This window comes from Bufo bufo, chromosome 2, assembly GCF_905171765.1.
Source record: "Bufo bufo chromosome 2, aBufBuf1.1, whole genome shotgun sequence".
Taxonomy (NCBI): domain Eukaryota; kingdom Metazoa; phylum Chordata; class Amphibia; order Anura; family Bufonidae; genus Bufo; species Bufo bufo.
The window spans coordinates 433,008,256-433,029,690 of record NC_053390.1 but is presented as its reverse complement, the minus strand read 5'-3'; the positions used below and the strand labels follow the sequence as shown (position 1 = coordinate 433,029,690).

Genomic DNA, 21,435 nt, shown 5'->3' with positions numbered 1-21,435 from the left:
AGTCGGTCTTATTTTTACACAACACTATGTGTGGAGAAAAATAGGCACAGCACACCAACATCAAAACCTCATCCCAACTGTGAAGTATGGTGGTGGGGGCATCATAGGAGGATACAATGGAGTGTGGCGGAGCTCACCTGAATCACCACCAATGGAAGCCCGGAAAAAACGCCAGGAACCAGGCGTGGACGAAGGCAACAGAAGAAAGTGATCCAGCTTCCAAGATGGCAGTAGTAATACGTGATAGTCTTTATTTCATGGGTGCAGAATAAAATCCAACATGTACATCTACGCGTTTCGGATCATCAGGTTCTGATCCTTACTAATGACAATAGTATATGCTGAGTGCCGGTCTTAAATAGAAAGAGGCCGGACAACTCAGGTGGAGATAATTAGCAATAACCACTCCTTCTTACATGCAAATTAAAAAATTTCTGGAAAACCAGTAAAAGACAAAAAAGACATGTGCTAGGATCAGTAATGCAAAATTAAATCCTGTCTGCGATTGAGTCCCTTTGGTGTGTGTGTATCCATAGAGAAAATCCAGTAGGATTCTCTATTTAGGAGAGCACGCCTGTGGTCGCCACCTCGCTTAGGACAATTAACTCTCTCCACTGCTTGTACTTTGAAGCCCGTGACATCACCAGCATGACAAGCCGCGTAGTGCGCACTGACCGCAGACACATTTCTAGATAACACAAAGGGTATATCGGAGATGTGTCTCCGTATCATCACCTTGAGGTTATTGGTAGTGCAGCCAATGTATTGTAGTTGACACAATGTGCAAGTGATGCAATAAATGTGGTATTGCAATTGACATACTGTTTCAAAGTGTATACTTTATTATTGGCTGTAGATTGTATAGTTGGGCCTGGTTGTATAAAATCGCAACACATACAAATGCGATGACCGCATTTGAAAGTGCCCTTAAACTGCAGCCATATACAGGGCCCAAAATCTCCTCATGTTAGGGGACTCGGACACGTATCTGGAGCTATCACATGACCCCACCCCCCTCCATCAGAAAGATCTACTTTCTCTATTATCCATTGGTGTGACGAGTGGATTCATGGATCAAAAACAGGCAGATTATATCTACATACCTCATCCTGTGACTCCTATTTTCCACTGGCTACCCAAAATTCATAAACCTGGTTTTCCCCCTCCTATGCGGCCCAATTGTTGCGGGTATCGGATCTTTTTCCGAAAGACTGTCAGCTTGGGTGGATAGCATCCTGCAGCCATAGGTCAAGACAATCCCTGGTTTCCTGTTAGACACTACAACTGTTTTACAGTCATTCCATAATTTTATTTGGGAGCCAAATTTTGTCTGGATCACTGCGGATGTCATCTCGCTCTATACAGTAATTCCACATGAACTGGCCATTAACGCATTGAAGTGGTTTCTTAATGTATATTCAGACTATGGTGCAGCATTTCAGAACTTTTTCTGTGATGTGGTTCATTTTCTTTTACTGCATAATGTGTTTATGTTCAATAACCGCTTCTACTTACAACGGTCAGGTGTTTCTATGGGGGCAAAAAATCGCAACACATACAAATGCGATGACCGCATTTGAAAGTGCCCTTAAACTGCAGCCAACACTGTGATGTCTGAACAGAGTCCAAAAAAAGACTAGGGCTGATTTTTTGTGCTATAGTGCAGTGTTTCCCAACCAGTGTACCTCCAGCTGTTGCAAAACTACAACTCCCTGCATGCCCGGACAGCCTTTGGGTGTGCGGGCATGCTGGGAGTTGTAGTTTTGCAACAGCTGGAGGCACACTGGTTGGGAAACACTGCTATAGTGGGCGCCCTGCGAGCAATGCAGGTGATACCTGGGCGCACTATTTCTGACCATTGTGAATCATGACGGAGCATAGATAGGTGTTTTCGGATGATGAGGCAGATTTTGGAATACTCCAAGCTGTAACTAGTGGCAAAAGTAGGATTCTTACAATGTGTGTGTTTGCCTTTTGATATTCTGCCTCTATCATCCGGGAAGACCAAATCTGTGTGCTTTTTGGATGAAATATAAGACCTAGCAGCCGCCAGGGAATCATTAGAAAATCCACGTACCCTAAGGCGATCAGAGGCTGAATTCAACTTTCTGGAAAACGCTTCATCCTTGGAGCAGTTTCTCCTGAGACGTGTGAACTCGCCCCTAGGAATGTTGCGTGTAACATGACCTGGATGACAAGAAGAGGCTAGCAAGGAAGTATTTCCCGCAATGTCTTTACGGAAACTGTGAGTAACAACCTTATGAGCAAGATTGTCCCCTACCAACTTCAAGTTCAAAAAGGAGATTGCAGCCCTGTCAGAATGGATGGTAAATTTAAGTTTAAGAGGATTGTTACTGAGAAATTGTCCAAACAGTGGTACGGCATCATGGTCACCTGACCATACAAGCAGCAAATCATCAATGATGCGCCCGTACCACTGTATGGAGGTTGCCCATGGGTTGTTCTCTGAGAACAGATATGTGTGTTCCCACCATGCCCATGTATATGTTAGCTAATGAGGGCAAAAAATTTTCCCCCATAGAAACACCTGACCGTTGTAAGTAGTTTATTGAACATAAACACATTATGCAGTAAAAGAAAATGAACCACATCACAGAAAAAGTTCTGAAATGCTGCACCATAGTCTGAATATACATTAAGAAACCACTTCAATGCGTTAATGGCCAGTTCATGTGGAATTACTGTATAGAGCGAGATGACATCCGCAGTGATCCTGACAAAATTTGGCTCCCAAATAAAATTATGGAATGACTGTAAAACAGTTGTAGTGTCTAGGCTACTTTCACACTTGCGTTAGGAGCGGATCCGTCTGGTGTCTGCACAGACGGATCCGCTCCTATAATGCAAGCGCTTGCATCCGTTCAGAACGGATCCGTTTGCATAACTGTTTATTTCAGATCTGATTTTTCACTTTGGAAAACTCAGATCCGACAGTATATTCTAAACACAGAAGCGTTCCCATGGTGATGGGGACGCTTCAAGTTAGAATATACTGAGAACTGTGTACATGACTGCCCCCTGCTGCCTGGCAGATGCTGCCAGGCAGCAAGGGGCAGACCCCCCCCCCCCCTCCTGTATTTAACTTATTGGTGGCCAGTGCGGGCCCCCCCTCCCTCCCCAGTATTAATTGTAACCAGTGCGGCCCCCCTCCCTCTATATTCATCGGTGGCCAGTGCGGATTCCCAGTATTAAATATGACCAGTGCGGCCTCCCCCTCCCTCCTTCCCCATATTAAATATGACCAGTGCGGCCTCCCCCTCTCTCCCTCCCCAGTATTAAATATGACCAGTGCGGCCTCCCCCTCCCTCTATATTCATTGGTGGCCCGGCCAGTGCGGATTCCAAGTATTGTGACCAGTGCGGCCTCCCCTCTTCCCCCCCCCCCCCAATTAAAATCACTGATTACCGATCAGAGTCCCAGTTTAAATCGCTGGGGCTCCGATCGGTTACCATGGCAGCCAAGACGCTATTGCAGTCTTGGCTGCCATGGTTACTTAGCAACAAATAGCAGCATTATACTTACCTGAAGAGCTGCGATGTCTGTGTCCGGCCGGGAGCTCCTCCTACTGGTAAGTGAAAGGTCTGTGCGGCGCATTGCGTTGAGCCATATTTAATACTGGGAATCCGCACTGGCCACCGATGAATATAGAGGGAGGGGGGCCGCACTGGTTACAATTAATACTGGGGAGGGAGGGGCCACCAATAAGTTAAATACAGGAGGGGGGTTGTCTGCCCCCTGCTGCCTGGCAGCATCTGCCAGGCAGCAGGGGGCAGTCATGTACACAGTTCTCAGTATATTCTAACTTGAAGCGTCCCCATCACCATGGGAACGCTTCTGTGTTTAGAATATACTGTCGGATCGGAGTTTCACGATGTAACTCAAATCTGATGGTATATTCTAACATAGAGGCGTTCCCATGGTGATGGGGACGCTTCAAGTTAAAATATACCATCGGATTGGAGAAAACTCTGATCTGATGGTATATTAATAGGGACTCCTGACTTTACATTGAAAGTCAATGGGGGACGGATCCGTTTGAAATTGCACCATATTGTGTCAACGTCAAACGGATCCGTCCCCATTGACTTGCATTGTAAGTCTGGACGGATCCGTTTGGCTCCGCACGGCCAGGCGGACACGAAAACGCTGCAAGCTGCGTTCGGGTGTCCGCCTGCTGAGCGGAACGGAGGCCAAACGGTGCCAAACTGAAGCATTCTGAGCGGATCCGCATCCACTCAGAATGCATTGGGGCTGTACGGATCCGTTCGGGGCCGCTTGTGAGAGCCTTCAAACGGAACTCACAAGCGGAGCCCCGAACGCTAGTGTGAAAGTAGCCTTAGGCTTAGTTGTAGTGTCTAACAGGAAACCAGGGATTGTCTGGACCAATGGCTGCAGGATGCTATCCACCCAAGCTGACAATCTTTCGGAGAAACATCCGATACCCGCGACAATGGGTCGCATAGGAGGGGGAAAGCCAGGTTTATGAATTTTGGGTAGCGAGTGGAAAATAGGAGTCACAGGATGGGGTATGTAGATATAATCTGCCTGTTTTTGATCCATGAATCCACTCGTCAAACCAATGGATAATAGAGAAAGTTGATCTTTCTGATGGAGGGGGATGGGGTCATGTGATAGCTCCAGATTTGTGTCCGAGTCCCCTAACATGAGGAGATTTTGGGCCCTGTATATGGCTGCAGTTTAAGGGCACTTTCAAATGCGGTCATCACATTTGTATGTGTTGCGATTTTATACAACCAGGCCCAACTATACAATCTACAGCCAATAATAAAGTATACACTTTGAAACAGTATGTCAATTGCAATACCACATTTATTGCATCACTTGCACATTGTGTCAACTACAATACATTGGCTGCACTACCAATAACCTCAAGGTGAGGATACGGAGACACATCTCCGATATACCCTTTGTGTTATCTAGAAATGTGCCTGCGGTCAGTGCGCACTACGCGGCATGTCATGCTGGTGATGTCACGGGCTTCAAAGTACAAGCAGTGGAGAGAGTTAATTGTCCTAAGCGAGGTGGCGACCACAGGCGTGCTCTCCTAAATAGAGAATCCTACTGGATTTTCTCTATGGATACACACACACCAAAGGGACTCAATCGCAGACAGGATTTAATTTTGCATTACTGATCCTAGCACATGTTGTCTTTTTTGTCTTTTACTGGCTTTCCAGAATTTTTTCTATTTGCATGTAAGAAGGAGTGGTTATTGCTAATTATCTCCACCTGAGTTGTCCGGCCTCTTTCTACTTAAGACCGGCACTCAGCATATACTATTGTCATGAGTAAGGATCAGAACCTGATGATCCGAAACGCGTAGATGTACATGTTGGATTTTATTCTGCACCCATGAAATAAAGACTATCACGTATTACTACTGCCGTCTTGGAAGCTGGATCACTTTCTTCTGGTGGGGGCATCATGGTTTGGGGCTGCTTTGCTGCGTCAGGGCCTGGACGGATTGCTATCATCAAAGAAAAAATGAATTCCCAAGTTTATCAAGACATTTTGCAGGAGAACTTAAGGCCATCTGTCCACCAGCTGAAGCTCAACAGAAGATGGGTGTTGCAACAGGACAACGACCCAAAGCATAGAAGTAAATCAACAACAATGGCTTAAACAGAAGAAAATACGCCTTCTGGAGTGGCCCAGTCAGAGTCCTGACCTCAACCTGATTGAGATGCTGTGGCATGACCTCAAGAAAGCGATTCACACCAGACATCCCAAGAATATTGCTGAACTGAAACAGTTCTGTAAAGAGGAATGGTCAAGAATTACTCCTGACCGTTGTGCACATCTGATCTGCAACTACAGAAAACGTTTGGTTGAAGTTATTGCTGCCAAAGGAGGTTCAACCAGTTATTAAATCCAAGGGTTCACATACTTTTTCCACCTGCACTGTGAATGTTTACATGGTGTGTTCAATAAAAACATGGTAACATTTAATTCTTTGTGTGTTATTAGTTTAAGCAGACTGTGATTGTCTATTGTTGTGACTTAGATGAAGATCAGATCACATTTTATGACCAATTTGTGCAGAAATCCATATCATTCCAAAGGGTTCACATACTTTTTCTTGCAATTGTATGAGGTGGCCAGGATAGGCGCTGCTGCGCATGCATGCCTATGTGCGCTCCCACGGTCCTGGCCACCAGAGAGGCCGGTGCTTCTTCCTACTGTGAGCAAACTATAACCCCTGGAAATAAGCCATGTATAATGCAATGAAAAATTAATAAAGTCAGCAAAGGAGGCAATATAAAAATTACAATACATTAGTAAGTGATTTGCATAAACTTTTTTTCTACATGATGAATGCCATTTGCTGAACTGGGACAACCCCTTTAATCTACTATGTAAAACTTTCAGTATAGATAACTATAAATATACATAAAGCAAGCAGCAGCATAAAAACCACTGGTTACTGGATCAAGCCCATCTTTCTTCGGCATCAGCAGCTCTGGGCACTAACCACTGTTCTCAAACTAGGGCCAAACCAGGGATGCATCTACAAAACCAGCTGCTCCCTGTGCCTTGCACAGCATGATCTGGCCTACATCCAACTCTCTATTATCACTATGATCATAGGATGTAAGTGGTTATTGGACTGAAAACAGTCATGGGGAATGGAAACATTTTACTTTGCTTGTATAAATTAATTAAACTTGCATAAATTAAACTTGTATGCATCCAAATAATGTATGGAATCCAAAAGGTATAGGTCTGATCGTATCAATTTCTTTTTCAAAAAAGTGCAAACTTGGAGCAGTCACTAACCTTGAACATGGACTATTTTTCTCTGGCCCCTGTTAATGTCTGCAGCAAGAGCCAAATGAAGAAGGACAGCCAGGCAGAGTACATTGAAGAGATTGGAGAATGTTAGAAACCCAAGGGCCATCTGGGAATAAGAGAGACAGAAGGGACACCAAGTATAAAAGAGACCAGTAAGTTGGACAGGTATGTGCATACCCAGGCAATACTGCAGGTCTACATTGTATACAGTTCAAATAGTTCCAATGTATAAGGACAACAAAAAGTTAATGGTAACTGGCACTGTTTCTTTGATTTACAGCAATGACTCTGACTACAGTTGTTGACCAGGGATTCATTATGTAATCAATGTATAATGATGAGGAAAAGGTACAAGGAGACTCATCAGTTACATGGTGAGAGTTACAGCATGATAGGAGGTTAAGAGAGGGAGAAGAGAAAAAAAAGAATACAACCATGCCTAAAAGTACTGAGAATTATAAATATGGACAGAATATGATAAAATGAATCATCTAAAATTACCTTTAAGCTCCTGGTAACATTGACCTCAGGAATTTAAGAGTCCCACAGATATTTCAACCTGCTCCTGCATCCAGAATAATATGAACTGCACCAAAACACAGAGACACTTCCCCCCCCCCCCTCCTTCTTCCTTCTTGCAGAGCCTGAGCTGGGATGGAGGGGGGAGAGATAGGGAGCTCCATGTCCCGTAGCTTAGTACTGCAGTACTGTACCTCTCGCATCCTGCATTGCTCGACTGCAGGGGCAGACTGCACCAAAGTGCCCCTTATAAAGCTCAAGATGGTTCACCTCTGATGTGGTATAAACACTATAGAGCATTTGCAGGACTTAATGACGGAATCCTAAAATGTAGAGATTTACCTAAAGGATAATTCTTTTCTGAAGTTGGAAATCTGATGAATAACCTGAATGTGTATGTTAATATAATGTGTCAGAAACCAAGAAAACTTGATAGGATGCTGGAGTTATTGATGCTAGTCACCCACCTATTGGAAAAACTTTATTTACATTTTTTTTTTTTAGCAAGTATTTATTTGGAGTAATAATAATGCAATACATATCGTAGCAGAGACCCTCCATAAGTCACAAAATGTTACCACGGCCACCGGAAAATGTTGGCATTCTGCTGGACAAATACCCTGAATGTCACACTATGTGCAGTGAGCCCTTTCGGAGCTGGATCAGAGGATGGAAGTGGTAGTGGCTCTGACTAGAGTATGTGTCACAGTGGTCTCCTTCAGACCATTGCTTCCAAGGGCCAGAGCAATGAGAGGAGGGCACACCCTTTCTTCCCTCGAAGCACTCCCTGTAGTTGGGGCTTCTGCCTGATGGTAGTTTGCGGTGCCCTTGATGTTGGTGGTTGTAGGGGTGCCTGGCAGGAGGTGTAGTAGTGCAATGGCCAGTGCTATGGTATGTTAAGGTAGGAGTTAGGAAGGTAGAAGAATAAATGTCTCTATCCAACAATAATCTGCACATAGTGCAAATCCTTTTCCCAGAGGTGAGGTATGGATGTTGGTAAAGTGGCAAATAATGGCATTCTTGGTATACTATCGTGCTAATGTATTTTTCTCTCTACAATCTCTGGCTGGCAATTATGGCTGTAGTGTCTACTGTGGGATACAGGTTTTAGAGGCACGTCTGGCCAGCACGTTGTTAAGTATAATGGATGTCTTAACTTTAGTCTCTCACAAGCAGCAAAGTCTGGTTAGCTGAAGTTGCAGATTACCTTGCTGACTCCTGTGCTTGACCATGCAGTTTCTAAGTTCTTCTTGATCTTTCTCTCTTGCTCTCTCTGTAGCAGAAGCAGACAGATAAATGTTAGTCTCCGTAAGCTAAGGCCTAAGGAGCAGGAGCACAAGCACTAGCTTCCTTCCCCTTCACTCACTAGAACTCTTCATCTAAGCAGGTCACAGGACCAACCCACTCCTGGCAAGAGGGGAGCAACAGGGTGGTTAACCTTGTCCCTGTTAACCACATGTCAGGTCATGCTGGGTGTACATTAACAATAAATAAGATTAGACTTTAGACTGAAAAAACCATAGATATTTCATACAACAAATTTACCAAATAGCGAGCAACTTTTTGTAAAGTTCTTGCAAAAAAAATGGCTTCAAACCAAGCAGACACTCCTAAAAAGAAAAATGGCAAAAAGTTGCATATTGATAAATTAATTCCTTAACCCAGGCATGCTCAACCTGCGGCCCTCCAGCTGTTGCAAAACTACAACTCCCAGCATGCCCGAACAGCATACAGGTATCAGCCTACAACGGAGCATTGTGGGTGTTGTAGTTTTACAACAGCTGGGGGGCCGCAGGTTGAGCATACCTGCCTTCACCCATTTCCAACCGCCTTACATATATATACGTTGGTGGTAAGGACTTTAAATATGGCACCCACTCGAATGTGCAGAGTGCACCATAGCCACCGGGTGCCTGCCATTTTAAACAACAGGCACCAGGGGCTTATTTCCACTACCGGCGGTAATTGTGATCGCAGACATTTAAACCCTTCAGATGCCATGGTCAAATGTGACCACAGCATCTGCGATGATAAAAACTGGAAGCACGCTCCCCGGCAAGGATCAGGGGAGCTGGAGTGTGTGTGCAGGTGCCCCTGCCTTCCTGAGTGACAGGAGTCTGCTGCACATTAGTTCCTATAGAGAGCCTGCCTGTGGAACTGCCTGCCGGATCCGGAAATCCGTGTGCAAACGGATACCATTTGTTTCTGGATCCGGATGTGGATCTGTGTGACAAATGCATTGAAATACCGTATCCGTCTCTCCTGTGTCATCCGGAAAAACGGATCCAGTATTTATTTTTTTAGCCTTATCAGCACAATGGGAGATGGGAGGCTACATTACAAGCAATTTCCTTACACAGAATACTAAAAGTAATGTAAAAGAGACAAAATTAAAGGGGACAGAACCAATCAGTATTTAAAAATCCCCTTACAATACAAATGCTATGTCTTCATCTACTGTGATCCTGCCAAAACATGAATGCCACACTAATGTGTATCTTCAGAGAGTGCAATTATCTGAAGAAAACATAATATTCTACTTTGATTTGGATGATGAGCCTTCTTGGATGAGATACGGCAGAGGAGTAAATAGCCTTATACACTTTGAAAATGAAAGATAGCATTGTCTTAGCAAATATTGCTGATAATTGGTTGTGGTTCTGAAGAGCAACATGGAATAAATTCAGGAATAATGTACAAAACTAATAATTCAGGGCATGGCTATGTGGAACTGAAACTTTGGTGTTATTTTTACCCTTGTGGTGCATTTTTGGGTCAACCACAATTTTTTTTTAAAGAGGACCTGTTGCCGCTCCTGGCATGCCTGTTTTTATAACTTCATGCATTCCCAATGTAATAATTCTGGAGCATCTATTCTTATGTCTCTATGTTGTGCCATTCCTTTATTATGTCAACTAGAAGTTATGAATAAATTGCTAGCAGTCTGGATTTGGGCCGGATAAGATGTGGGTGCGTTGCGGGAAAATGCGCGATTTTTCCGCGCGAGTGCAAAACATTTTAATGCGTTTTGCACGCACGTGAGAAAAATCGGCATGTTTGGTACCCAAACCCGAACTTCTTCACAGAAGTTCGGGTTTGGGTTAGGTGTTGTGTAGATTTTATTATTTTCCCTTATAACATGGTTATAAGGGAAAATAATAGCATTCAATACAGAATGCTTAGTAAAATAGGGCTGGAGGGGTTAAAAAAAATAAAAAATAATGTAACTCACCTTAATCCACTTGTAGGCGCAGCCCGGCTTCTCTTCTTTCTTCTTCTTTGCTGTGCAGGAGGAAAAGGACCATGGTGATGGGTCATGTGACGGACCATGTGATGAGCGCAGTGACGTCACCACAGGTCCTTTTCCTCCTGCACAGCAAAGAAGAAGAAAGAAGAGAAGCCGGGCTGCGCGAACAAGTGGATTAAGGTGAGTTAATTTTTTATTTTTATTTTTTAACCCCTTCAGCTCTATTTTACTAAGCATTCTGTATTAAGAATTCTATTATTTTCCCTTATAACCATGTTATAAGGGAAAATAATAATGATCGGGTCCCCATCCCGATCATCTCCTAGCAACCATGCGTGAAAATCGCACAGCATCCACACTTGCATGCGGATGCTTGAGATTTTTACGCAGCCCCATTCACTTCTATGGGGCCTGCGTTGCGTGAATAACGCACAATATAGAGCTTGCTGCGATTTTCATGCAATGCACAAGTGATGCGTGAAAATCACCGCTCATGTGCACAGCCCCATAGAAATGAATGGGTCCAGATTCAGTGGGGGTGCAATGCGTTCACCTCACGCATTGCACCCACGTGGAAATCTCGCCCGTGTGAAAGGGGCCTAAGGGTACAGAGGGTATTAACCAGTTGGGGGTGTGTATCTGCACAGTCTCACTCTATCCAGTCATTGATGCCATTGTCAGACTGTGCAGGTATACACCCCCAACTGGTTACCACCCCTCTGTACCCTTACTGCAGACTGCTACCAATTCATACATAACTTCTAGTAGAAATTCTAAAGAAACGGCACAACATAGAGCCATAAGAATAAATGCTCCAGAAGTGTTATTACATGGGGGATGCATGAAGCTATTAAACCAGGCATGTCAGGGGTGGTGACAGGTCCTCTTTAAATTGCAGCATTCTCTGGGTAGGGCTGTTTTACCCTGGTATTTTTGTCCTATCGTCCATTGCTGTTTTTTTAGGTTTCTTTCTGGCCAGAAAAAAACAAAACTATGTGTGGCAGAACCTTAAAGGGTGTTTCCAATTACTGGAATTGATGACATAAAGCAAGAATATGCCATCACTTACTGCTCAGTGGGGGTCTGACTGTCAGGATCCCCACCAATCCACGGAATGAAGAGGTTGCAGGGCTGGTTAAAGGAGTTTTCGAGGGGTTAGAAATCAATCATCAGATTGGTGGTGGTCTGACTCCCCTGGCACCACTGCTGATTATATGTTTGAAGAGGCTGCGGTGCTCTGGCAGATACACAGCCTCTTCCTGGGTCACTGATGTCACATTCAGCGGTCACATGGCCTAGGAGGTGAATGAAGCTGAGCTGCAATACCAAGCACTGCCACTATACAAAGTATGAGCTCTGCTTGGTAAGCTGTGAGGAGAACACAACACTCGCCAAATCACTGCAGCCTCTTCAAACAGCTGATAGGTGGGAATACTAACAGTCGAATGCCCACTAATCAGATATTAATGACCTATCCTAAGGATAGGTGTTCAATATTTGACTCCCAGAAAACCCTTTTAAATCATTGTGAGAGATTTGCCCCACACAGTGGCACACCTGCCCACCTCCTGTGCAAGGAATTAAAACAGAACACTACTCACTTGACTGGAGCTCTGTTGCCAATCTCAAACTGCAGGTGGATGGGAGTGCCACTGTATAAGGAAAAAGCCAAAGTAACCTCAGTTCTCGGAATCAGTGGGGATCCCAGAGGTTGCACCCCAGCATAATGTTACAGCAAAACATTGCACAAGATGGGAATACTTAGCAATTATTAATAAGGTCTGCAAGGTTTACTGGAAATGATCAAACTTTTCTCTGTAAATAATATTTAGGCTTCCTTCACACAAAAAATATATCTATAGGAAAAAAACACGAGAAGAAAAACTGTGGTTGAAAGATAACAACTTGGCAAGTTGATCCACACCAGAAAGAAAGGTCATAGTAATTTATTGCATTGCAATGTTAATAGTTATGGAACACGTCATGGCAATAAGTCTTAAAACTCTAAACAACCACAAGACATAAATAAGTGTACTTAAAATCATACAATTCATTCTTACATTGACGGTGAAATGCTAGATCTGGATTCAGGCAAGGTGGAGATGTAATGAAAAGCATAACTTATGCATGCATAATATAGCCAAACTTAACAAGAATTAAATGATATGGGTTATTGGGCTTCACAATGTTGATGGATAGGCCTTCAGTATCAGATCGGGGAAGGTCAGACTCCTGGCACCACCACCAATCAGCTGTTTGAAGATTTATGTACGGTACACTCAATGGTTACCTGTACTCCATGTACATAGTAGCATTGGGAAAGAGTAATTACAGCTTTTGTCCTATTCAAGTGATCAGAAGAAAGTTGTAATTACCCTGCACCGCTGCTACTAGATGGCGCACAAAATAAATCACAGAAAAAAAATGCACCAAACGGATATGCCACTGACTATACTAGCTAGTCATACAAGCAGATATTCAAAGCTGAGACTTTTGCCAATATATTCCTGTCAGGAACACATCGGAGCCCCTCCCCCAATGAGAAACACGCTACAGTGTTTGGGGTTTGAGCGGTTCCCCCATATTGGCCACTATATTTCTGTGATTTTGTTCCATATGTAGTGTATGTGCCTTTACCTGGCATTCAAACACTCTTTTGCACCTGGTGACCTCCGTCACAGGGTCTGATATGGGTGTGGCTTGCAGTCTGGCTTTGTTCACATTGCACTAGTTGTCCTGCTAGGCGGTTGTGTGGAAGCCTGGCTGTGAGCTGGATTACATCACCTTCAGACCTTGTTCACACCATAGTTAGCGTAGTGGTAGGACCCCTTGCCATGCTGAGAGACGGTGACGTGGTGAATGAGGGGCTCCGATGTGTTCCTGACAGGAATATATTGGCAAAAGTCTCAGCTTTTGATATCTGCTTGTATGACTAGCTAGTATAGTCAGTGGCATATCCGTTTGGTGCATTTTTTTTCTGTGATTTATATATTTATATATTTTCATCCGCACAATGCTCCGTTTTGTGTAGGATGCCTTTGTGGTGCATGTGGACCGCGCCGGCATCCTCCATTGTACGCATTTATTGCTGGGGATGGTCGTTTGCTGCGGTCCACATGCGGTGGGACTGCTTCCCCAATGAGAAACACGCTACAGTGTTTGGGGTCTGAGCGGTTCCCCCATATTGGCCACTATATTTCTGTGATTTTGTTCTAGATGGCGCACAAGTAAAGACTAAAGAGCGAGCAGTGCTCACACAAGTGAAGGCACTTCAAACATCTGATCAATGGTGATGCCGGGAGTCGGACCTCCACTTATCTGATATTGATGTCCTATCAAAAGGATAGTCAATCAATATTGTGAAGTTGGAATACCCTTAAAAAGATTTTCTTGGAGTAGAATATTGGTGACCAATCCTCAGGACAGGTCATCAATATGAGATTGGTAGGGAGTTGAACCCTCACCAATCAGCTATAGAGGCCTTGGTGCTCTAGTGAGCACTCTGATCTCTCCCTAGGCCACTGATGTTACTTACATTCATCGGTCACCTGCCTATGTGCAGCTTAGACTCATTCAATGGGCTTGGCCTGCACTACCATCACAGCCACTGTAGAATGTACGGCACTGAGTTTGGTGTGCTGTGAGAAGGCTGCAGCACTCACCTGAGTGCCAAGGCCTCTTCAAACAGCTGATTGGTGGCAGTGCCAGGAGTCAGACCTCCATCAATCAGATATTGATGACTTATGGTGATGACAAGTTGGCCACATGGCCTGTATCTGTATTTTATGGATCCGCAGTCTTAAGACCCCGAAATGGATATGGTTGTGTGCATGATTCCATAAACTGATCCATAAAGTGTTCCTGTGCCTAATTTATGATGAGAATGCCCAAATGAAATCTATGACAGCTTAGAGCTGCCATAGATTTCTGACTTTATTTGTGCCAGAAAACTGGCGTAAATTAAGATAAATGTGTCTGGCACGCATTTCAGAAAGTGGCGAGGGTGGCGTAAAAATGCCACTGGTGGTGTTTAAAGATTCAAAAATACAAATGGGGTCATTTATCAAACTAGTGTAAAGTAGAACTGGATTAGTTACCCATAGCAGCCAATCAGATTCCACCTTTCATTTTTGACAGCTCCTTTGGAAAATGAAAGGTGGTATCTGATTGGTTTCTATGGGCAACTTAGCCACTTCTATTTTACACCTGTTTTATAAATGACAAAAAAAAAAATGGAACAGGGAGATGGTAAATCTCCCCCACTCTGTCTATCCACTCTCCTCTTTGTTCGAGAGATGAGGAGTCTGAACAGACGACCCCTCTCTATTAACTCAGATTTGAGTTTGAATCTCAGATTGAATCTTTGGAGCCTGTATATTAATCATTGCAAACAGACTTTAGGCCCTTAATAATATAATATCTACATTAGACGACTTTAGTGAGTTTCTACCTATCATTTCACTTTGATATAATTAAAGGGATTCTGTCAGTTCCAAAATTGGTTTCAAGGTAAGCATACCGCCATGTAAGGTAAGTGTCCTGAAACATAATCATACCTTTCATGTGAAAAATCAGGTTCTCTAATCCAGAGAAATGCTTCTTTTCATTTTTATGCAAATAAGGTTTTCGGTGCACCATGCAGAGGACTGCTCCTTCAGTAATGCCGCCCCCAGTCCCTGAGGTTTCAGAGCTGGTAGTGATGACACAGGGGATGCTAGGTGCACCATATGCAGCAGCCCATCCCTTGTGAAAACCTTATTTACATAAAAATGAAAAGAAACATTTCTCAGGATTACAGGCATGGTGATGTTTCAGGGCACCTACCCTCCATAGTGGTATGCTTACTTTGAAACCCTTTAATAAAAGGAAAGCTTATGGCTGTCTGAATTCAGTAACGGTGTACCAGTTCTTGAAAATACCCCTTTGGGTACAACTGACAGCGAAGGCATACACCTCTGTTTTGTGTAAAGCATCGGGCAGAAAAAACAAAAAGAACAATTTAAGCAAATGTTATTAACACAATAAATTCCTGACCACACATACAAATAGTAAGTGACCTGCTGTAGAGAGAGGAGAATATGTTTCACAATCCCGTTTTAAGATACAGACAAGCTACGTCTAGGCGGAATCTACATGTTAATTCTAATTGTCAAGACATTTGAAGTTTCCATGGAAACCTAAAAACCATCTCTATTGTTCAGAATATAATTATATCTTATCACCGGTATATTTTGCTTTAATTAAAACAAATTCCTATATTCGGTGAAGGCAAAAAAAAGTCCACATTCCATCAGAAAACAACAAAGTATCGGCATTATAAGGAAGCGAAGGAAATAAAAATGCTCCCCATTACTGTGGGATACTTGTGAAGCAGCGTGTGTGGAATGAGTAGTGTTTACAGGTTTCATTGCTCCAGCAGTATCAGAAGAAGCTGTGATACACGTACATCATATGGTGTAGCACTGAAGCATCTGGATGATGGGAGCAGTTACCATGACAGTAGAACATGTTTTTGCTACGTTCTCTAGCAGTACAAAAAAATACAAGCTATATACGTGGATTCTGCTTTTTATACCTCACTTGTAGGTGGAAGTACATCTGTTTTCTCACATTTATGGCACATAAAAAAATAATTTATCATGGTTTGTTAGGTAAGTAAGGCCTCATGCACACGACCGTTGTGTTCCGTTCCGCAAAATGGGGTTCCGTTGTTCCGTGATCCGTTTTTGTTTCCGTGTGTCTCCCTTTATTTTTGGAGGATCACCAGACATAAAGGAAAGTAAAAAAAAATCTAAGACAGGTTTGCCATGCAAATGATAGGAAAAAAGCGGACGCGGATGACAATCTTGTGTGCCTCCGTGTTTTTTAGCGGTCCCATTGACTTGAATGGGTCCGCAAACCGTTTTCCGCAAAAATAATAGGACAGGTTATATTTTTTTGACGGACTGAAACCACGGATCACGGACGCGGATGACAAACGGTGCATTAGCCGAGTTTTCAACTGAAAGTCAATGGGTCCGCAGAAAATCACGAAAAAAAGCACAACGGACACGGAATAAAACAACGGTCGTGTGCATGAGGCTTTAGGAGAAACATTCAACAGCTGATTTGTCATTGACAGATTTCATTGTCTAATCAAACTATCAGATATGGGACAGTAGAGGGGTTGTCCCACAAATAATATTCTACAGTTTTCAAAACAGCCCCTGCATCTAAATACTTTTGTAATTGAATGTAATTAAACATTTATTATAGCCTCTGAGCCTCACTAAAATCAATCTGTATAGCGCCACCTGCTGTTTGCTCCTTTTCTAATTTCTCTGTCCTGCTCACTGAGATGGAAGCACATGCTCGGTTCCATCCTATAACTGCCACTAGCTGCAGCAGAAAGGATATGCCCTCTGAGAAAGGACATGCCCCCTAAGGGTACTTTCACACTTGCGGCAGAGTGATCCGGCAAGCAGTTCCGTCGCCGGAATTGACTGCCGGATCTGTCAAAATCAACATTACCGGACATTTTTTATGCAACGGATCCGTCGTTCCGTCGACAGAAATTCAAGCCGGATCCGTCAATCCGTTGCATGCTCTAGACACTTTTTGACGGATCCGTCTGCGTCGTAATAGCGGATCCATCTGTTCCGTTTTCTTCCGTTTTTAAATGGAAAAACGGATCCGGTATTCAAATTTTAGAGATAAAAAGATGCAATCTGTTAAGCAAATACTACAAGTGGCTATAAAAGAAAACCGAAGGTCACTTACCACTCAGAAGTTCCTTCTGCAGATTGCAAAGATGATGCCGGACCATATTCGTTTTGGATTTCAGGCTCTAATTCTGGTTTCGCGCTGGAGAAGACGTCTTCGAGCCAGACGGCGTAGAAAGCGTCGCTATTGGGTGCATCTAATAACCTCTGAACGAATAAGAAGGGGAGTCTTTGAAACACTGTTTCCCGAATGGAGGGATTATCCTGAAAAATTCTTTAACTACTTACGGATGACGGTAGAAAGTTTTGATGATCTTTTACAATGGGTGTCACCTCACATTCAAAGACAAGACACCACTTTCCGCCGCTGTGTTTCCCCAGCAGAACGCCTATTGTTGACCATAAGGTAAAGTACATACAGGGGCGTAGCTATAGGGGGTGCAGAGGTAGCAGTCGCTACCGGGCCCAGGAGCCTGAGGGGGCCCAAAGCCCCCTGTGCCACATAAGACACTGGCATTATAGAAAGTGCATACTGGTCAATTTACACCTCTGGCTGGAGGGAAGGGGTAAGGTTAAGAATTTGGCATGAGGGGGTTCCCTTTCAATGTTTGCCTCAGGCAGCAGGAAGGCTATGTGCTCCCCTGCCCCTTGCCAAGAAGCACTGAGGGACTGGGGCCCAAGATGAACTCTTACACCAGGGCCCATGAGCTTTTAGCTACGCCCCTGAGTACATACTTAATATATATAGTACCAATTAATTTCTGTCTAAATTTTTTAAAGCTGCTCTTTGGTAGTGTGAAACTATAAAAGTTTTTTAACCAAAATGTTTTCAATTTTTCTGGAATCACTGTACAAAGTGCCTAATTTTGGCCACAATTGATGCTCAGCATTATTATTTTTAATTCTACATCTTGTATGTTAAAGTTTTAATCCATATTAGGCCTCATGCACACGACCGTTGTGTGCATCCGTGGCCGTTGTGCCGTTTTCAGTTTTTTTTCGCGGACCTATTGACTTTCAATGGGTCCGTGGAAAAATCGGAAAATGCACCGTTTTGCAGCCGCATCCATGATCCGTGTTTCCTGTCCGTCAAAAAAATATGACCTGTCCTATTTTTTTGACGAACAACAGTTCACGGACCCATTCAAGTCAATGGGTCCGTGAAAGAACACGGATGCACACAAGATTGGCATCCGCGTCCGTGATCCGTGGCTGTAGGTTACTTTCATACAGACGGATCCGAATATTCGTCTGCATAAAAGCTTTTTCAGAGCTGAGTTTTCACTTCGTGAAAACTCAGAACCGACAGTATATTCTAACACAGAGGCGTTCCCATAGTGATGGGGACGCTTCTAGTTAGAATATACTACGAACTGTGTACATGACTGCCCCCTGCTGCCTGGAAGCACCCGATCTCTTACAGGGGGCTGTGATCCGCACAATTAACCCCTCCGGTACTGCACCTGAGGGGTTAATTGTGCATATCATAGCCCCCTATAAGAGATCAGGGGCTGCCAGGCAGGAGGGGGCACACCCCCTCCCTCCCCAGTTTTAATTTCATTGGTGGCCAGTGCGGCCCCCCCCCCCTCCCTCCCTCTATTGTATTATTTTCATTGGTGGCAAAGTGTGCGTCCCCCCCGGCCCCCCCTCCCTCCCTCTATTGTATTATCATTGGTGGCCAGTGTGCGGCCTCCCCTCTCCCCCCCTCTATTGTATTATCATTGGTTGCCAGTGTGCGGCCTCCCCTCCCCCCCCCCCCGATCATTGGTGGCAGCGGAGAGTTCCGATCGGAGTCCCAGTTTAATCGCTGGGGCTCCGATTGGTAACCATGGCAACCAGGACGCTACTGCAGGCCTGGTTTCCATGGTTACTTAGCAATATTACAATATTAGAAGCATCATACTTACCTGCTGCGCTGTCTGTGTCCGGCCGGGAGCTCCTCCTACTGGTAAGTGACAGGTCTGTGCGGCGCATTGCTTAATGATCTGTTACTTACCAGTAGGAGGAGCTCCCGGCCGGTCACAGACAGCGCAGCAGGTAAGTATGATGCTTCTAATATTGTAATATTGCTAAGTAACCATGGCAACCAGGCCTGCAGTAGCGTCCTGGTTGCCATGGTTACCGATCGGAGCCCCAGCGATTAAACTGGGACTCCGATCGGAACTCTCCGCTGCCACCAATGATCGGGGGGGGGAAAGAGGGGAGGCCGCACACTGGCCACCAATGATAATACAATAGAGGGGGGAGGGGGGGCCGGGGGAGGCCGCACACTGGCCACCAATGATAATACAATAGAGGGGGGAGGGGGGCCGGGGGAGGTCGCACACTAGCCACCAATGATGATACAATAGAGGGGGGGAGGGGGGGCCAGGGAAGGCCGCACACTGGCCACCAATGATAATACAATAGAGGGAGGGAGGGGGGGCCGCACACTGGCCACCAATGATATTCAAACTGGGGAGGGAGGGGGGTCTGCCCCCTGCTGCCTGGCAGCCACTGATCTCTTACAGGGGGCTATGATACGCACAATTAACCCCTTCAGGTGCGGCACCTGAGGGGTTAATTGTGCTGATCACAGCCCCCTGTAAGAGATCAGGGGCTGCCAGGCAGCAGGGGGCATTCATGTACCCAGTTCGTAGTATATTCTAACTTGAAGCGTCCCCATCACCATGGGAACACCTCTGTGTTAGAATATACTGTTGGATATGAGTTTCACGATGTAACTCAAATCCGATGGTATATTCTAACATAGAGGCGTTCCCATGGTGATGGGGACGCTTCAAGTTAGAATATACTACGAACTGGGTACATGACTGCCCCCTGCTGCCTGCTCCGATCCTATGGTATATTAACTCCTGACTTTACATTGAAAATCAATGGGGGACGGATCCGTTTGCAATTGCACCATATTGTGTCAACGTCAAACGAATTCGTCCCCATTGACTTGCATTGTAAGTCAGGACGGATCCGTTTGGCTCCGCACGGCCAGGCGGACACCAAAACGACTTTTTTTTCATGTCCGTGGATCCTCCAAAAATCAAGGAAGACCCACGGACGAAAAAACGGTCACGGATCACGGAAAAACAGAAACAGTTTTTGCGGACCGCAAAAAAAAACTGTCGTGTGCATGAGGCCTAATGGTCATTAACAATGTAGAATGAACTGTGATCAATATCGGTCACCATGGAGAAGAAACCTTTAGGGTCCATTCACACGTCCGCAATTTCGTTCCGCATTTTGCGGAACGGAATTGCGGACCCATTTATTTCTATGGGGCAGCACGATGTGTTGTCCGGATCCGGAATTGCGGATCCGCACTTCCGGGTCCGCAATTCCGATCCCGAAAAATATAAGACATGTCCTATTCTTGTCCGCAATTGCGGACAAGAATAGGCATTTTCAATTAAGTGCCGGCGATGTGCGGTCCGCAAAATGCAAAACGCACATCGCCAATGTCCGTGTTTTGCAGATCCACACACACGGACGTGTGAATGGACCCTTATCGTTATTTATTTAGAAACATTTTTATTGGCCACATAAAAAATCTTGTCCAAAGAAAAATATTGATAAAAGGTCCCATAGAATTGTGTCCGATTGATATACCTTGTATATTATGTTTTTTTTTAATCTAATACCCTAATATTTTTATTTTTTTAGGTTTCTTGCAAGTGGAGAAAGTTTCAACTCACTCCATTTTCAATTTCGCCTTGGCATATCGACTGTTTCCATAATTGTGAAGGAGACATGCCGTGTTTTGTGGGATCAACTGCATGATGAATTTATTCCACATCCAACTAGACAGCATTGGACAGAAATTGCTGAAAATTTTTGAGACATTTGTCAGTTTCTCAACTGCATAGGTGCGGTAGACGGGAAACATATTAGAATAATCAAGCCCCAAGGAACCGGATCAGAGTTTTACAACTACAAGAAATATTTTTCGATAATCCTAATGGCCACTGGCGATTGGACATTTTTAAAGACCTGTTCTACATACACTAAAGTAATCTCCCATAGCTGGTGGAGCGAACCAAGTATAGTTCGCTTCAAAAGCGATGTGAGATGTTCACTTTTATTTAATTCTTTTAAAAATAAATACAAAACAAATCAAATTTTGAAACAAAAAATATTTTC

The 21,435-nt window shown here is 44.2% G+C and overlaps 1 protein-coding gene across 1 annotated transcript in view; it reads right to left on the bottom strand.

Annotated features, from left to right (window-relative positions):
- HAPLN4 (hyaluronan and proteoglycan link protein 4) overlaps positions 1-21,047 on the bottom strand; it is a 33,229-nt gene extending 12,182 nt beyond the window's left edge. The window contains exons 1-3 of the mRNA XM_040419793.1: positions 20,991-21,047; positions 8,561-8,626; positions 6,820-6,940 (exon numbers count right to left, since the gene is read on the bottom strand). Of these exons, the coding sequence (XP_040275727.1) occupies positions 6,820-6,940; positions 8,561-8,626; positions 20,991-21,047 (244 nt within the window). The remainder of the gene's footprint in view (positions 1-6,819; positions 6,941-8,560; positions 8,627-20,990) is intronic.
- Positions 21,048-21,435: the final 388 nt, after the last annotated feature.